This window comes from Anarrhichthys ocellatus, unplaced genomic scaffold (assembly GCF_004355925.1).
Source record: "Anarrhichthys ocellatus isolate YVR2014 unplaced genomic scaffold, GSC_Weel_1.0 scaffold21, whole genome shotgun sequence".
In the NCBI taxonomy this organism is placed as follows: Eukaryota; Metazoa; Chordata; class Actinopteri; order Perciformes; family Anarhichadidae; genus Anarrhichthys; species Anarrhichthys ocellatus.
The window spans coordinates 21,844-36,081 of record NW_022280051.1 but is presented as its reverse complement, the minus strand read 5'-3'; the positions used below and the strand labels follow the sequence as shown (position 1 = coordinate 36,081).

Genomic DNA, 14,238 nt, shown 5'->3' with positions numbered 1-14,238 from the left:
CCCCCCCCCCCCCCCCCCCCCCCCCCCCCCCCCCCCCCCCCAGATCCTCCGACAACAGACCTTCCCCCCCCCCCCCCCCCCCGAGGTCATGAAGTACAGCGAGACCATTACACGACCTATCACTACGTACTGGCTATCTGTACATGTTCTAAATATATGTGTCCATATTTATACAAACATTACATGCTGAGAGAACGTATGTTGATGTAGTCGTTGCTTGATGACATGTGGTCCAAGTCTAAATTGGTAGATCTTGTGAAAGGTCTGTTGTCGGAGGATCTTTTGGAGATAAATAGGATAGTAACAGAAAGTAGAAGTGAAACGAGACACCAGACCACACCGGCTGATACAGCCAGACACGTGATGCTACTACGCATGTGATGTTCTGTTGCATGCAGTTAACAGATGCATTGTTTTCATGGTTGGACTTTAACAGCACTTGTTGGGCGAGTTCTAGAGGCCACATGAACAGACTAATCATCAGCATGCATTTGTACTTACATGGCAGTATATCTTTATATCGGTTCTTCTTGACATTCTCCTCCTTCTCTCCTACGTTGGTGGGGTAGATCTTCTCCGTCCGATATTTCGTCGACAACCGTCGTAACCGCTGGAATAAACAGCACAACAAGAGGGAATGTATTTAGTAGAACGTAATAACTTATCTTTCCTTTTCCTCCTCTCTCCCGCCTGCACAGAATAATACGGAATTTGTTCGAATGACAGCAGAGCAGGGTCAACCTGTGATACGGGTCAGATAGAAGTCGGAGTATCGCAGCGCTGAAGATACAAAGAAAGCTTCAAGACAGAGATTCAGAGAGCAGCCACAAAAGTGTTGGACGTGAAACTTAAACCTGTGGTGTTGTACTATTAATCTGAGTTTCAAGTTCATGCTTTAGCTCAAATCCTTTCTCATACAAAAGTGGTTCAAGGGGCTTTACACCATAATAATAAAAACAGAAAGGCCAAATGGTGAATGCACGCATACAAATACAAAGACGTGCATATAGGCGACGATGCAAATGCACAGTTTTTAATGGCAGTATTTGATTTACAGGTTGTTTTGCATCAGAGCGATGAGGTGATTTGTCAGATATTTGATTAGTTGCATGAAAGGACTTTTCAAGGCCACTTTCTCTCTGCTAGCCCCTTTGTGGTACCTCTACACCACCAGGTCACACTGTGACATTAAATGACAAAGCAGGAAAGCAGATTTTACTACCAACAATATACCAGGAAACATAAACAAAGCTTATCACATCCTGTTGACGTCACCACTGAGTCAGTGTGCTACAGATTTCTATTGTACTCCTGCATCAAGCATCCTTTCTGAGAGGAAAGAGGCTTCGGCCGCTGAGCAGAGTTGGGGTGCCGAGAACACTTTTGTGATCAGATATTAAGGGTGCTTTCACACCGGACCTGCTCGGTACAGTAAAAACAAACTGGGGTCCGTTTGCTCGGGTAGTTCGGTTCATTCGGGCGGGTGTGAAAGCTGCCAATCCAACCTAAACAACTGAACCAAGACCGCCTGAGAAGCAGGATCTAGGTCCGCTTCACTCCGAGGTTCATTTGAGATGTGAAAGCAAGCGAACAGCAGGATTTTATGACAGCAGATGTGTGATTTTATAAGATTTTAGGCCAAACTACTATTAAAAACATCTGTTCAGGAAGCGATCTTGCCGACCTGTAGAAGGCCATGCATATAACCTTCACACAGCTGCTGTGTTTGTATCCGACTCTGTACCGACGGCTCATTAAGTCCATTAAAAAAAAAAAAAAAAAGAGTGTGACGGCCATCAGTAACACGCCTCGTGCACAGCTCTGTGTGCTCCTCGACGTTCGCATCTGTGAGCCGACTTGCTAATAATATTAATAATACTTATAATCAGTTATTTCTTCGTGGTCTTTGCAACACCGATTTAAATGGAATTTGGTTCCCCATGTGGGTCCTGACGATGTGGGACGACAATTTGGTCCGGATCAAACCAAGCGAACTGCAGCTCAACTACAGATTTAGGGGACTTTCTGAAGCTTCCAGTGAATTCTATCACTCATTCACGCCGTCACTGTGGCCTCGAGTGTCACAGCGTCACTTTCAAGACTTTGAGACTTTTGCACCATTAAAAAACTCCTGCTGCTCGACTCTGATAGTGTTCACACGATATCTCTGTCAAATGAATTTTCTTTTATTCTCTCAGTTGCTTCAATCACTTCCTTCTCTCTTTCTGAGACAATTAAGCTTCACTCTACTGTTTCCCTCTCTCTGAGAAAGTCAGTGTGGGCGTTCGGAGCCTCGTGTGAAAAAACGGTCCCACCTCTTCTCTGTGGCACCAACTGCAGGCTTTCCTCATGTTGCTGTGACACTGACACACTGACACACACACACACACACACACACACACACACACACACACACAGTACATCCTGATTTCCTGAGAACTCTCAAACCTCAAGACTCGTCTTCCTGTCCCCGTTCCTCTTTTCATTTTTGTCGTAACTTCGTAGCTATTGCGGAGGAATACGCAACAACACGTACACAGACAGCAATGCAAAGACACACCGACAGAAACTATTGCAAAAAACATGGAGGCTGTGATGAAAATATCTACAACATCAACGACAGCATTGCATAGTTGAGGATAGGGATGCACTGAGACCCGGGGTAATACAGACTTAAATGGTTGGATCGGGAATTGTGACAATGGAGCCGATCTATTCAATTCAATGTTTAGATACCAAATACATTATATACTTACATTTTTATTCCTTGCTGCATTAAAAAGGTTTTTTGTTTTTTTTTAAGTGTAATTCCTGTTAATTTTGAAGATGTTTTACCAAGTTGCTGGTGTACGATTTTAATTAATTAATAACAAGTTGGTTCATTTGTATCGACGTCTTCATTTAAAAAAGGTTGGATCGTTGCATAGTTGAGAACTTCTTTCCTATTTAGTTACAGCTGTTTGTCGTACATATTGTTTTCGTATATATCTTCCGTGCATTACATGTCAATCTTAAATGTGAATAAGTTAGAAACACTTCAAAAGAGATGATTTCCAGAAAACACCACAACTCTCAGTTCCTGTCTTCTGTTCAATTTTTCCTCTGAAATATCTTTGACACGGGGCTTCAGTGCTTTCATAAACTGACGAGCTGACTGCTGTACTCACTGAATACACTACTGACACACACACACATAAACAGCTTAGACTCACGGCACAGAGGCACCCTAAAGACATAATGAGTTTTTCGGCTTTCATTTTGCATCATTCGTCTTTCTAAACCACCACAACGACGACGAGCTGAGGGAGAGGAAACAAGGGAGAGGAAAGGAGATGGGGGAGGAAGAGAGGTACACACCGAGACTGTGGGCGGCAACACAGCTGTGCATGAGTTCATTTGTGTCTGTGGTAATAGCATTAGAGCTCCTCTGGCCCCATGCGAATTACATTTCTAACAGAGGTCTGCTTCTGTGCTGGGCCAGAGCCCGGGAAGACAGACAGACACAGACACACAGACACAGACACACACACACACAATGAGCAAGAGAAGGCAGGCAACAGGGATTCGTGATGGTTTGTGATTCTCCCAACCCACAAAACACATTATGTGGAGACAAACACGTGCACTATTGTGCCTTCTAACACTGTAAAGATCACATGTACTTTATTTCCCCTTTGTAGCCCATTTCGCTTCATTTACAGCAAACTGGGAAGCACGAGGCGATTCCCCCTTTGAAGACCATGAAATCTGACATTTCGCAGCACCTAATCAATGATTTGTTTTGGCCCTGAATCGCTGGTTTTGATCTCTACAAGATACGACTATGTCAGCTCACCACTTGTACAATTCATGGGGTCAAATTGAGGAAAAAAAATTAGAAAAAAACAACCAAGGAAATAACTTCAGTACCCCGCTCAAAGACTAGAGAGGCGCAGGTGTATCAGCCGACCGTCTGTTTAACGGCTGACATCAGGTTAAAAAAGCCACATCAGAAGCAAACAATACATGTTTTGCTTCTATGTACCTTATTTGACTGATTGTGGAAGAGGCCTTTGTAATATGTGTATGGCAGTATGCCCACCTACTACAGCTGTCAAATTACCAACAGATGTAGAGAGGAGCGGTTGCTTGAAAACTAGAATTGTTAAAAGCTGCTTTCGCATCCTCCTTTTGTGCTCGAGCAACAACGCAAAGGGAATGACAGAGATTAGTAAATGCATCGGTGGTTAGAGTTGAGTTCCATGATAATGGAAAAATAAACATCGCACATATGAAAGCTTTATTGTATTTAAAGCTTTTTTAAATTTGATACATCATTATGGATGGAGACCCAGCTACCTTCTGTCTCGCCATTTTCCTCTGTACTTTCCACTGTCACGCAGACAGACCCTGTTTCTAATTACTCTTACTTCCTCTGTTACGTCACGCACACACACACACACAGACAAATAATGGGTAAGCCTGGAGGATGCAGAAGAAATAAAGCAGAGGGAGAGAGTACCTTTTTTTAAACAAACCAAGAGAGGTGGGGTGTATGGGAACGAGGAAAAGAGAGATGGAGGAGAAGAAGTGTGGGTATTTCAGATAAAAGGAGTGATATGGAGAAAGAGGGGGGAGAAACAAAGGGGAGGTGAACAGGGAGGAAAGGGGGAGAGAGCCAAGGCTTTTAAGAGGCTCTTGGTTACTAAGCCAATGGGTTTTTTTACTCCTCGTTTCTGTCGTCCATTCACACGCTCTCTTTACACACACTGTCGCTTCGCACTAGCTTCTGTCCTCAATGAAATTCATCCTTTAAGTCATTTTTTTCAAGCACAATTGCCAAATATGTGGCGGTTCTAGCTTGTTAAATATGTGGATTTGATGCTTTTCTTCATCATATGCGACAGTAAACTGAACATCTTTGACTTTTGGATTGCTAGTTGCAAAAAAAACATAAGTTTGAGCTCTGGGAAAATTGTGTATTTTACGATATAAATCCTCTTATTTAACAACAGTAGAAACATCGAATGTTACGTGTACACAAACACGTAGAAAACATTTCTCTTCACAGGAAAGGGAAGTTAGTGAAACACTAGAAAACCCATCAAACCGTTTTCACACAGTAAAACACTAGAACGCACTGAAACCACCTACACTGCACTGTTGTGGTCTAGTCTGCAAAAAAAAAGTGCGAGGCACATTACCCACATTTTAACAGCTGATGGACATTTCTTAGCAGAAGATGTTCACTTGCACTCTTTGTCAAAAGTTAAACTAGTGTTCAACTTTTCGGACAAACTGAGTTACAGTAGTTTGGTCAGCCGAGGTCATCTACCGATGTATCAATGGTGCTTTTTGTTTTCTCTTTCGGTCTTAAATTAAAAGCAAAAAGTGATCGAGTGTGGAAGGAACAGGAGCAACGTGACAACGATTTTCTATTTCTACCTTTCTACTCCCTTCTGTACCTATTATTTTGCAACTTCCCATCAGTCAGAGGAGTAAAACAGCATGACTGAGTTGGGCAGTTTCCTGTGAACGCTTGACTTCCACCGTGTGTCTCTCTCTCTCTCACTCACACACACACACACAGGGCGTTGCCCCAAAAGAGCCCAGTGCCTACTTCACAGACCCCCTTCAGGGTGTGACTGAGTCATGTGTGTGTTCGCAGACACATTTCTTCACAATGACTTGACTTGGCCTGAAATAGCTCCGAGGATGCCGGGCCGGTTACTGGACACAGAGCGAGACAGATGAGAGACGACGGAAAAAGAAGATTAGGAAAAAATGTCAAGAGAGATGGAAGGAGCAGCGGAGAGGTAAAAGAGAGAGAGATGTAGCTGTTAGTGGGTCTAACCTACTTTCTGTCTCCTGGCTGAATAAGTCAGCATCGCTGTACTTCCCTGGCACACTGAATTATTCACACACACACACACACACACACTTTTTTGAACTCAGCCGTAAGCACTGATCGGCAGAAAATATGCTCTCTCTGCAGAAGCCATGGGAAAAAGTGTGTGTGTGGCCAGGAAGTGAAGGTGTCGAGCGCCAGAGAGAGGCCGTGCTGACGGTCACCTTCCATGCAGACACACACACACACACACAAGCTAAAATAGGTCACCTCTTACAAAGCACTCAGAAAAATCAATCTCCCTAAAAGGGTCTGTATGAAATCAGACAAAAAGGCTGCAACGTCATGTTTAGTTGTACAGAAAGAAAGTGACTGAGTGCACAAAAACAAATGTGTAGTAGTGACAGGAAGGGGGTTATGATGTAAAACCGGCAGACACTCTAAGAAGTTCCTTCTCCGGGCCAAGAAATCGTCCAGCAGTTCAGGTTAGTTTAACGGTTAAACAGAGCCGAATAATCAAGCTTGATCACTAAGGAAATAACATGAGACACAACCCTGACCTTTAGCAAGAGTCAGGGCTCCTGGACTGTGTGTGTGTGTGTGTGTGTGCGCGAGACCTCGTCGTTAGCTAAAGATCCTGACAAAGATAATGTCTGACGACCAGCATCAGTTGCCAAGCTGTATACTCGCATGCATGCATTGTGCAGTCATTTCCACTTCATGGCTACTGGCCAATGTAGGTCAGTGGAGCACTGATAGCATGAGTGGACATGAACGCAAGCACGCACACACACACACTCACACACACACACACACACACACACACAGCAGAATGTGCTTTCCTTTAATTAGCCATCAGGCTTCCCTTTATCTGTATCCGTCACTCTTTTATTTTCAGTTCCTAAATCATCCGAATGTCTGACTGTTATACAAATCACTCAGGCAGAGATGCGAGTATATGTGTGTGTGTGTGGGTGTGTGTGTGTGGAGATAGAGGGTCACACTAACTGCTGGAAACACCTGGCCTGAACCGAAAGCAACCGGTTCAACCAGCCATTTAAAATCACCGTCACCTCTGGGTGCCCACTTACTTTGGGACCTCAAATCTCTGCTCGGCATGTACAGTACTCGGTACACAGAAAATCCTTCTCATTTGGCTTCCTTTGACTAACGAGTCCGGGATGTTGTGGCTTTTAAAACGTCGGAGGACAAAACAAAGTGGACAGAGAAAATAAACGCAGGAGGAAGGATGTAGTGGGGAAAGAGATGAACTGAGAGATGTGGAAAAACATTCATCTTCTGGTTTAAGTGTCAGAATATCTGTTCGGGTGTGTAAATGCATTTCCTCCACCTGTTTTTGTGTACGTCAAAAGGGTCTTACGAAATATGACGCACTGGAAGAAGACACGCATTAAAAACGCATTACTGAACGAGAGCGGAGAGAAACACACGACTCTTAGAAGTGTGACGTGTTGGATTTTCAGTTAACGTTGTTGAGTCCGTGGCCATACTGAAGCAAACACACAGTGTACATTTTTTTCGGGTATTTGCCTGGTGGTGGTTTCCCGCTCTTGGGCTCGGCCTGCTGCAGGAAGCAGATGTGGACAAAACCGCATGTAATCCCAATCACCTGGGACAGGAGCTCATTGTGCGTTTAGTGTTTGTGTGCATGTTTTTAATCACTTCCCTGCTCTGATATTCACAGTCCATATATGGGGGGGGGGTCAAATATACACTGTGTATGTGAGCTGCCATGGCAAAGATGACTCCATGTAGCCATTTCTTTTCACCTAACACACACACACACACACACACACACACACACACACACAGTATTACTGCAGTGGTTTGAGTGTGTGGTCTCCTTATCTTGATCAATAAACTTCTTCATCGTTGTTGGAGGCTCAGCTAGCTTTCATCGTGCAAGGTCTCTCTCTCGCTTTCACACACACTAATTTAGTCCAGAGCGGAAATATTTTGCTTTCTTCTGAGAAACACCCGGCTCAGGGGCAAAAGGCTGGTTTCTGGGTTAAGCCGTGGGAGGAGGGGGAAGGAGACTTGTGACACCAGAGGAAATTGGGAAGTCTTGTTACAGTAACACGAGGCGGGCTTACAGTGGTTGACACACACAGACACACAGCAGCCGACCCCTGCAGTGTACCCCATCTCCACCCGCGCACGCAAACAAGCTAATAAAAGCGTACAGCCGTACAAACACGCACACCAGGTTTCTCATTCCATAGCCAGTGATGGAAGACGGCAGATTTGAACAATTATGAACCCAAATTAAAAACTTAGGATGTATAATTTTCTTAAAATAGATTTATTGAAACCTAAAGCCTTAGACTTCAGTCGACTGCCTTAGCTGAGTTAATCTCAAACAACTCTGAACACAAGTCCACTCTACTCTTGAAAACACACAATATATAAACTGGCACTTGCCTGCATCCCTGACCAGTGAGGTGTGTGTGTGTGTGTGTGTGGGCTTGTGCAATACATGGGCATAAAGGCTTCCAGATCATGTGCTGCAGGCTCAGATATGTGTGCAGCCACTTAAAATGCAGACACAAAACTCGGAGGATGAGGGGAAGCCCCCTGGTGACTCTGGAAACAGCTACTACACACAAACCCACAAGAACACACACACACACACACACACACACACACACACACACACACACACACACAAGTTAGGCAGCGGCCCATCTCATTTTCTTGCCTCCCCTCCAAGCGTTTTATGTCTGCTCAACAGGACACACGTTTAGAGAAGTGTGTGTGTTTGCACTTTTTCGCTTTCTTTGATGTGCGGCTCGGGAGTAATCTACCTTGCAAAGGTGAGGCAGGAACACACACACACACACACACTAAACCCTTTCTAGACTACAATGTTGAGCCCAGTGTTCCCAAAAGCAGGTACGCGATTATGCCCGTGTATTTAGAATCAATATCAGGCAGAACTGATCACACAAGTTAGATTGTATCGTTATTGTTAGTGGTTTATTTACATCGTGCTCTTTATTTAATCTCTCCTCATTTCCAACTTGAACCACTTTGTAGCTACATTTTACTGGACCTGTGAAATGATTCTTAACACCTCTATAAAAGACACGCAAATTGTCTCCTTCTATCTCATAAATGGGTCGCAAAATATCCAGGCATCTGTTCATGTGCAGACGTCTGCTCATGTGCCACACGGGGACGCATGAACAGACGCCAACATCTCAACGTGTTTGGAGAAATGTGTTCTCAGCTCCGTGTTTGACAACAAGTTCGATTTTGCATAAGTTTTGTTAAAAAAAAAAAAAAAGGTGCCATGTACGAGAATTGGGCGCGTTTCTATTGATCCGAGCGCGGCGACGGCTGAGCCGGCTGCTGGCAGCTAACGGTGCTTACAGCGCTAACAGCGAAAGAGCTGACACAGCCAACAGTGTTTACCTGAGGGTGGGGTGCTACGCTTTCGTGACACATGTACAACAAACACTGAGGCATTTTTTTTTTAAGTCTTCTTTAATAGCACGTTTCTTTCGGGCTGCGTGGTGGCCTAGTAGTTACAGAGGGTTTCCCATAACACTGAGGTCACAGGCCCTGCAAGCTTGCATGTGTGCGCAATGAACCTGGTCTCGAGCTAAACTCCACTCCTAACACCTCTCACTCACTGCCACCTCAACACAAATACAGGACTCTTTATAGATCACCGTGTGCCCTTAAATGTGCTTTGTCGCGAGTAAAGTAGCCGGTATTAAAGGTTGTCTTGTATTCAGGCCAGACGCAGTTTACCTCAAGCAATCTCACCTGGATCTTCAAAATAAAATTATATATATTTATATACACTGTTATATTTTGACAGTGGAGGATACATTTATGTAAACCCAAATGTTGAATCTGGAAGTGCCCATATCGTTGCCTCTGTAGCTGGCTATTTGTCTCGGGCTCTCTTACATAAGCGCACTAATAGCTGGTTTGGGAAGTCGTGGGTTGACGGAGCCGGTTGATAACCACCCTTGTGACACAACTAAGATCGCCATTGTTTGGTTTTGTGAAACCAGCGACTGCAGAGATGCCCCATATTTTACAGAACCTGCGTCATGATGAGACAGACTCCGGGACTCGACAGTACATGTTTTGCCTTTCATCCCATTTGTATCCCTTAAAATTAAGCGATCGTCGTCGGACCAGATTGGTTACAATGATCATACGTTTTACTGATGACATGCTGCGTGACGTCATTGCCGAAGCTTCAATCTTTTTCCTGCCGATATAGGTCATTTCATATCTCGATAACAATATCTATATTACGATATAGCACGTTCTATGGTAATTCAATAAATGAATAGTACATGTGAAAAAATAAAAGACACTTCTCACATTTGGGTGCCAGATGGAAAAAAAAACTAAATTCAAGTGTTCGTGTTCCATCAAACAGCTGCAGAAGGAGTATCGAACGGAGCATATAATATCCGCCTTGTTGCCCTTTCCAGCGCATTGTAATTATGCCAATAAAACATTCTATATTTAAAACAACAAGCAGTCAGAGTGGGTGTTCTGGTGACTCAGTGTGTGCAAAGGAGCACACCCCATGTGCTTGTGGCGTTGTCGAGCTCGACTCCAGCAAGTGAGAGCTTCACGCGAGGCCGGCAGCAACCGGCTGAAGCACCAACTTCACATGTTGGCTGACGAGTCTCAACCGCGCTCGAGACTCCGACCACCGGTGCTCCATTGGAACAGGTTTTCCTGTCTACATAATACAGATGAAAAACTCTTAATTCACCAGCAGATGTTGCCATCTGAAAGAAAATTTAGCTTGAAGCCCCCATTCACATGAACACCATGAAGGTAAAGCTTCCATGCACAAAAATATAACTGGATTACTATAAATGTATTTCAGAAATAGTTCAAATTGAAGCCTTTACATGACATTTACGCGAGCAGTTTTATAGTCGTGTTACTGTCTGGAGGGATGTGTGATAGCCGAAAGGCTGAACAGGAAATGTGCGTTTCACTGCAGAAAGGAATTATTGTGTTTCATGCCAATAAAGCTCATTTTGAAAAGGAAAACTGAACAGATATCACGTGAAGAATCGAGGCATGACGAGCAGTCGGCGGCATCCGGCAAGCTTGAAAAAAAAAAGAAAAGAAAAAAAAACAAAAAGAGGGATTTCTGATTTTAAAAAAGGCTGCGATTTTTCAGTAGCAACCCGGGCTGAAGGGACGTTTTGTTGGGAACACTGATAAAGAAACTCAAAGGTTCCCACCCACAAGCTATAAGATCGCCTCTCTGCTACTGTGTGTAGCAGGCGGTTTGACAAGGCGTAGATGAAGTTGTGAATGAGAGGTGCTTAAAGAAGAACCTACGTTTACACCAGTCAACACTACACGAAGAATGTATGATTAAGAGGAACCAGCAGCCAATAAAATGTTCTCTTAAGAGATACTATAAGATTATTCCATCTATACGTCTGTAATATAGAAGTTCATCCATAAAGAGCTTCCTCAATGCCTCTCGCACAGCACCAACGCCCCTCGTAGTCTTAGGTTGAAGTGCAACATACGCTACCTCCCTGTTTTACGACACACGCTCATCCCCACGGTCGTCAGCACACAACTGGACACATACAGGAGCTTTTCCTTATTTTCCGAATTTGTTACGGTCCTATTTTCAGCGTGAGAAGCCTGACAAATTGTGTAGCTTTTATCCAAAGTGTGCCCGGGAGTTGATAAAGCTCCGGGTTTAAAGCCAGGACAAAATGTTATGAAATAGACCAAGAAAGAATGTTGCAAGCTCCAGCAAGCAGCTCGGATGAAGCAGGGAAGTAAGGAGAATGAAGTGTGTGTGTGTGTGTGTGTGTAACTGTAGGCAAGGTTAACCCAGACACTGATTCGCCTCTTTCACAAACAATCAAACTTCAGTACAAAAAAAAAAAAACACCAAACCAACATTTAACTTCCCTGCGACATGATGTGAATCAGAAAGGAAATCCAAACCTACGGTCTGCAGCTACAACTAGTTCAACTGTTTCTTTCTGAATCCTTCAGAGGCTTTGCTCAGTTACATTCATTTAAACTCACAAATGAAGTGTGCCCACCAGCTAGCATTCCCTAACGTATCCCCCAATCAACACCATCACCACCTAATATGACCGCATAGTGATGCAAATGGTGTTACAGGAGCGCCGTGCTGGTTGTGGCTATTTCAGCAATTTGGTGTCCTGGAGTTGCAGAAAAACAACATCATCCAGCGATGCATTGTGGGTATGACTGCAGGTCAGCGGTCATCACGAGGCAAACAAAATATGTTATCGTCTCTTTCCACATGTAAGAAAGTAGTAAAGTAACAAAATACAGTACTATAGAATTTGGTATTATATCCTTGTCAACGTTGGCTAAAACATGGAATCATAATCACAAACAGGATGCATGTTGCAGACCACAACTATGGAGGGACAACAAGAGAAAAGAGAGACAGATTAGGTTTTGTTTGTATCCCCTCGAGGAACATACACTCAGTTGCCAGTTTAACAACATGGCCGGTCTAATACAACAGCCCTGCTCTCAATCCAACCCTCATGAAGGCTATGATGTTAAACTTGAATCAACTCCATGGTCATTTTGGAGACTAGATTGTGGTGCAGTTCAATTTGATTGCATTATATTGTGTCTCAAATATGTTGTGCACCCTATAAACTGAGTGTAATGCGCCTGAAAGCTGGGGGGGAACTATATTTAGCAAATAAAGCTATCGATTCAACTGTCTTTAGGTTAGATTTGTCATCCACTACCATACACATCGGCCCGAAACCTCTACTTAGTAAGCAACTGCAGTCATTCTATAAATATTTCATATAGATTTTCTAGCAATAGGCTAAATAAAAAATGATGCATATTACAGGTACACCACAGGAGATAATACGTAGAATGAAGCTCAGTGGACGGTCACTGCTCATTGAGTATGACAGAGGACAATGAATCACTGCACTGTATCCTAACAATCAGGCATGGTTATCAGACAGTAAGCCATAATAACTGCACTTTAGCACAGCATTTACCTACAAGCTAAGCTATCCCTGGAATAAAAACAGCCCAGGGGGGCTGAGAAGTCACGTTAACGTGTCTTGCTGTTGTCTCTTTTTTTTTTTTTAAATAAAAAGGAGCCGGTAGTGTTTCTGTGGTTTGGGAGACAATGCTAGGCCGCCATGTAAAGCCTGGAAACGGGAAGGGAAGAGGAAGAGGGCAGTGTGGCCGCCCCTGCCTCACCTCCTGGGGGACACGGGAGACCAGGAGACGGGGGGGGGGTGGGGGGTATGGTGTGGAGGAAAAAGGGTGGAGGTTATGATGGGAGAGAGGTCTGTTGGAGGTGGGTGTAAGGTAATAGGAGGCTATAGGTAAGCTCGTGTAAATGTTGACCCACCATGAAGTCGCTGCCGAAGTTGTCCTCTCCCCTCTCCTCGTCCCCCTCGCTCATGGCCTTCACCCCCTGGATAAACTTTCTCAGGATGCCGGCTTGGTCCATCCTTCAGTCCTCTTGTAACGTATCCCGTTGCCTTTTCCTTTTTGTAAAAAATATATATATCAGCCTCCCAAAGTAGCAAGGGAGGAGAAGAAAAAATAAAACAAAAAAGGGACACAAGGGAAAAGGGGGGAATAAATAAAAATAAATAAGCTTCACGGATCTTCCCAGAGACTCATCGTCGGTTCATAACACAACACCTTTTTTTTTTATTATCGCCCCATGTTGTTTCTCCCTTTCCTTCTTTCTTCTGGGCTGTTTTCCACAACGGTAACGATTCGTCCCAAAGAAAAGCCGCGGCGGCCGGGCGTTCACGTCCACAGACAAGTGTGCAGCCGCGGTGTCACATAAAGAGTGCACACCGGGCTCTGTGGGAAAAGAAAAAGAAAAGGAAAAAGACAAAAACCTTCTGGTCAGTCTATCTACCCCTCCCTGTCTACCTCGGTTGCCACATTCACACACACTGCTGCTAGTTATTCGCTACTGGGGAACATCCGGACTGGGCAAAGCCGAGGGGGAACAAGACCCTCCCCTTCCACTCTATAGCTGTCTGTGATTGGACAGCTGACGGCAAACAGTGGAATTCCATTGGCTGACGCAGATGTAGCTCTGCCAAAGCACCACGTTTGATTGGATAGAATGTGTGTCTGTCGTTTTGACGCGGTTCGTTGTCGGCATCGGTATAATAAACCACATTTTTGTGAATAAAAGAAAGAACCAAATTACTGTAAAAAAAAAATAAAAAAACTAGATAATAAGATATATAATTATAAGAATATGTCCAGAAATCCTTTTTTTCCTGAAAGTATTTTATTGCTTGGAGTATTTATACTTCAAATGTTTTGTGTGTGTGTGTGTGTGTGTGTGTGTGTGTGTGTGTGTGTGTGTGTGTGTGTGTGTGTGTGTG

At 44.0% G+C, this 14,238-nt stretch overlaps 2 protein-coding genes across 5 annotated transcripts in view; both read right to left on the bottom strand.

The window, feature by feature from the left end:
- ptpn12 (protein tyrosine phosphatase non-receptor type 12) overlaps nucleotides 1–13,814 on the bottom strand; it is a 34,707-nt gene extending 20,893 nt beyond the window's left edge. For all 4 annotated transcript variants that reach the window (XM_031858887.1, XM_031858886.1, XM_031858888.1 and 1 more), the window contains exons 1-2: nucleotides 13,233–13,814; nucleotides 502–610 (exon numbers count right to left, since the gene is read on the bottom strand). In XM_031858887.1, the coding sequence (XP_031714747.1) occupies nucleotides 502–610; nucleotides 13,233–13,334 (211 nt within the window). In that variant the 5' untranslated portion in view covers nucleotides 13,335–13,814. The remainder of the gene's footprint in view (nucleotides 1–501; nucleotides 611–13,232) is intronic.
- The window catches only part of LOC116389855 (uncharacterized), a 35,140-nt gene that overhangs the window by 1,885 nt on the left and 19,017 nt on the right, over nucleotides 1–14,238 (bottom strand). The gene's annotated exons all lie outside the window — the stretch shown is intronic.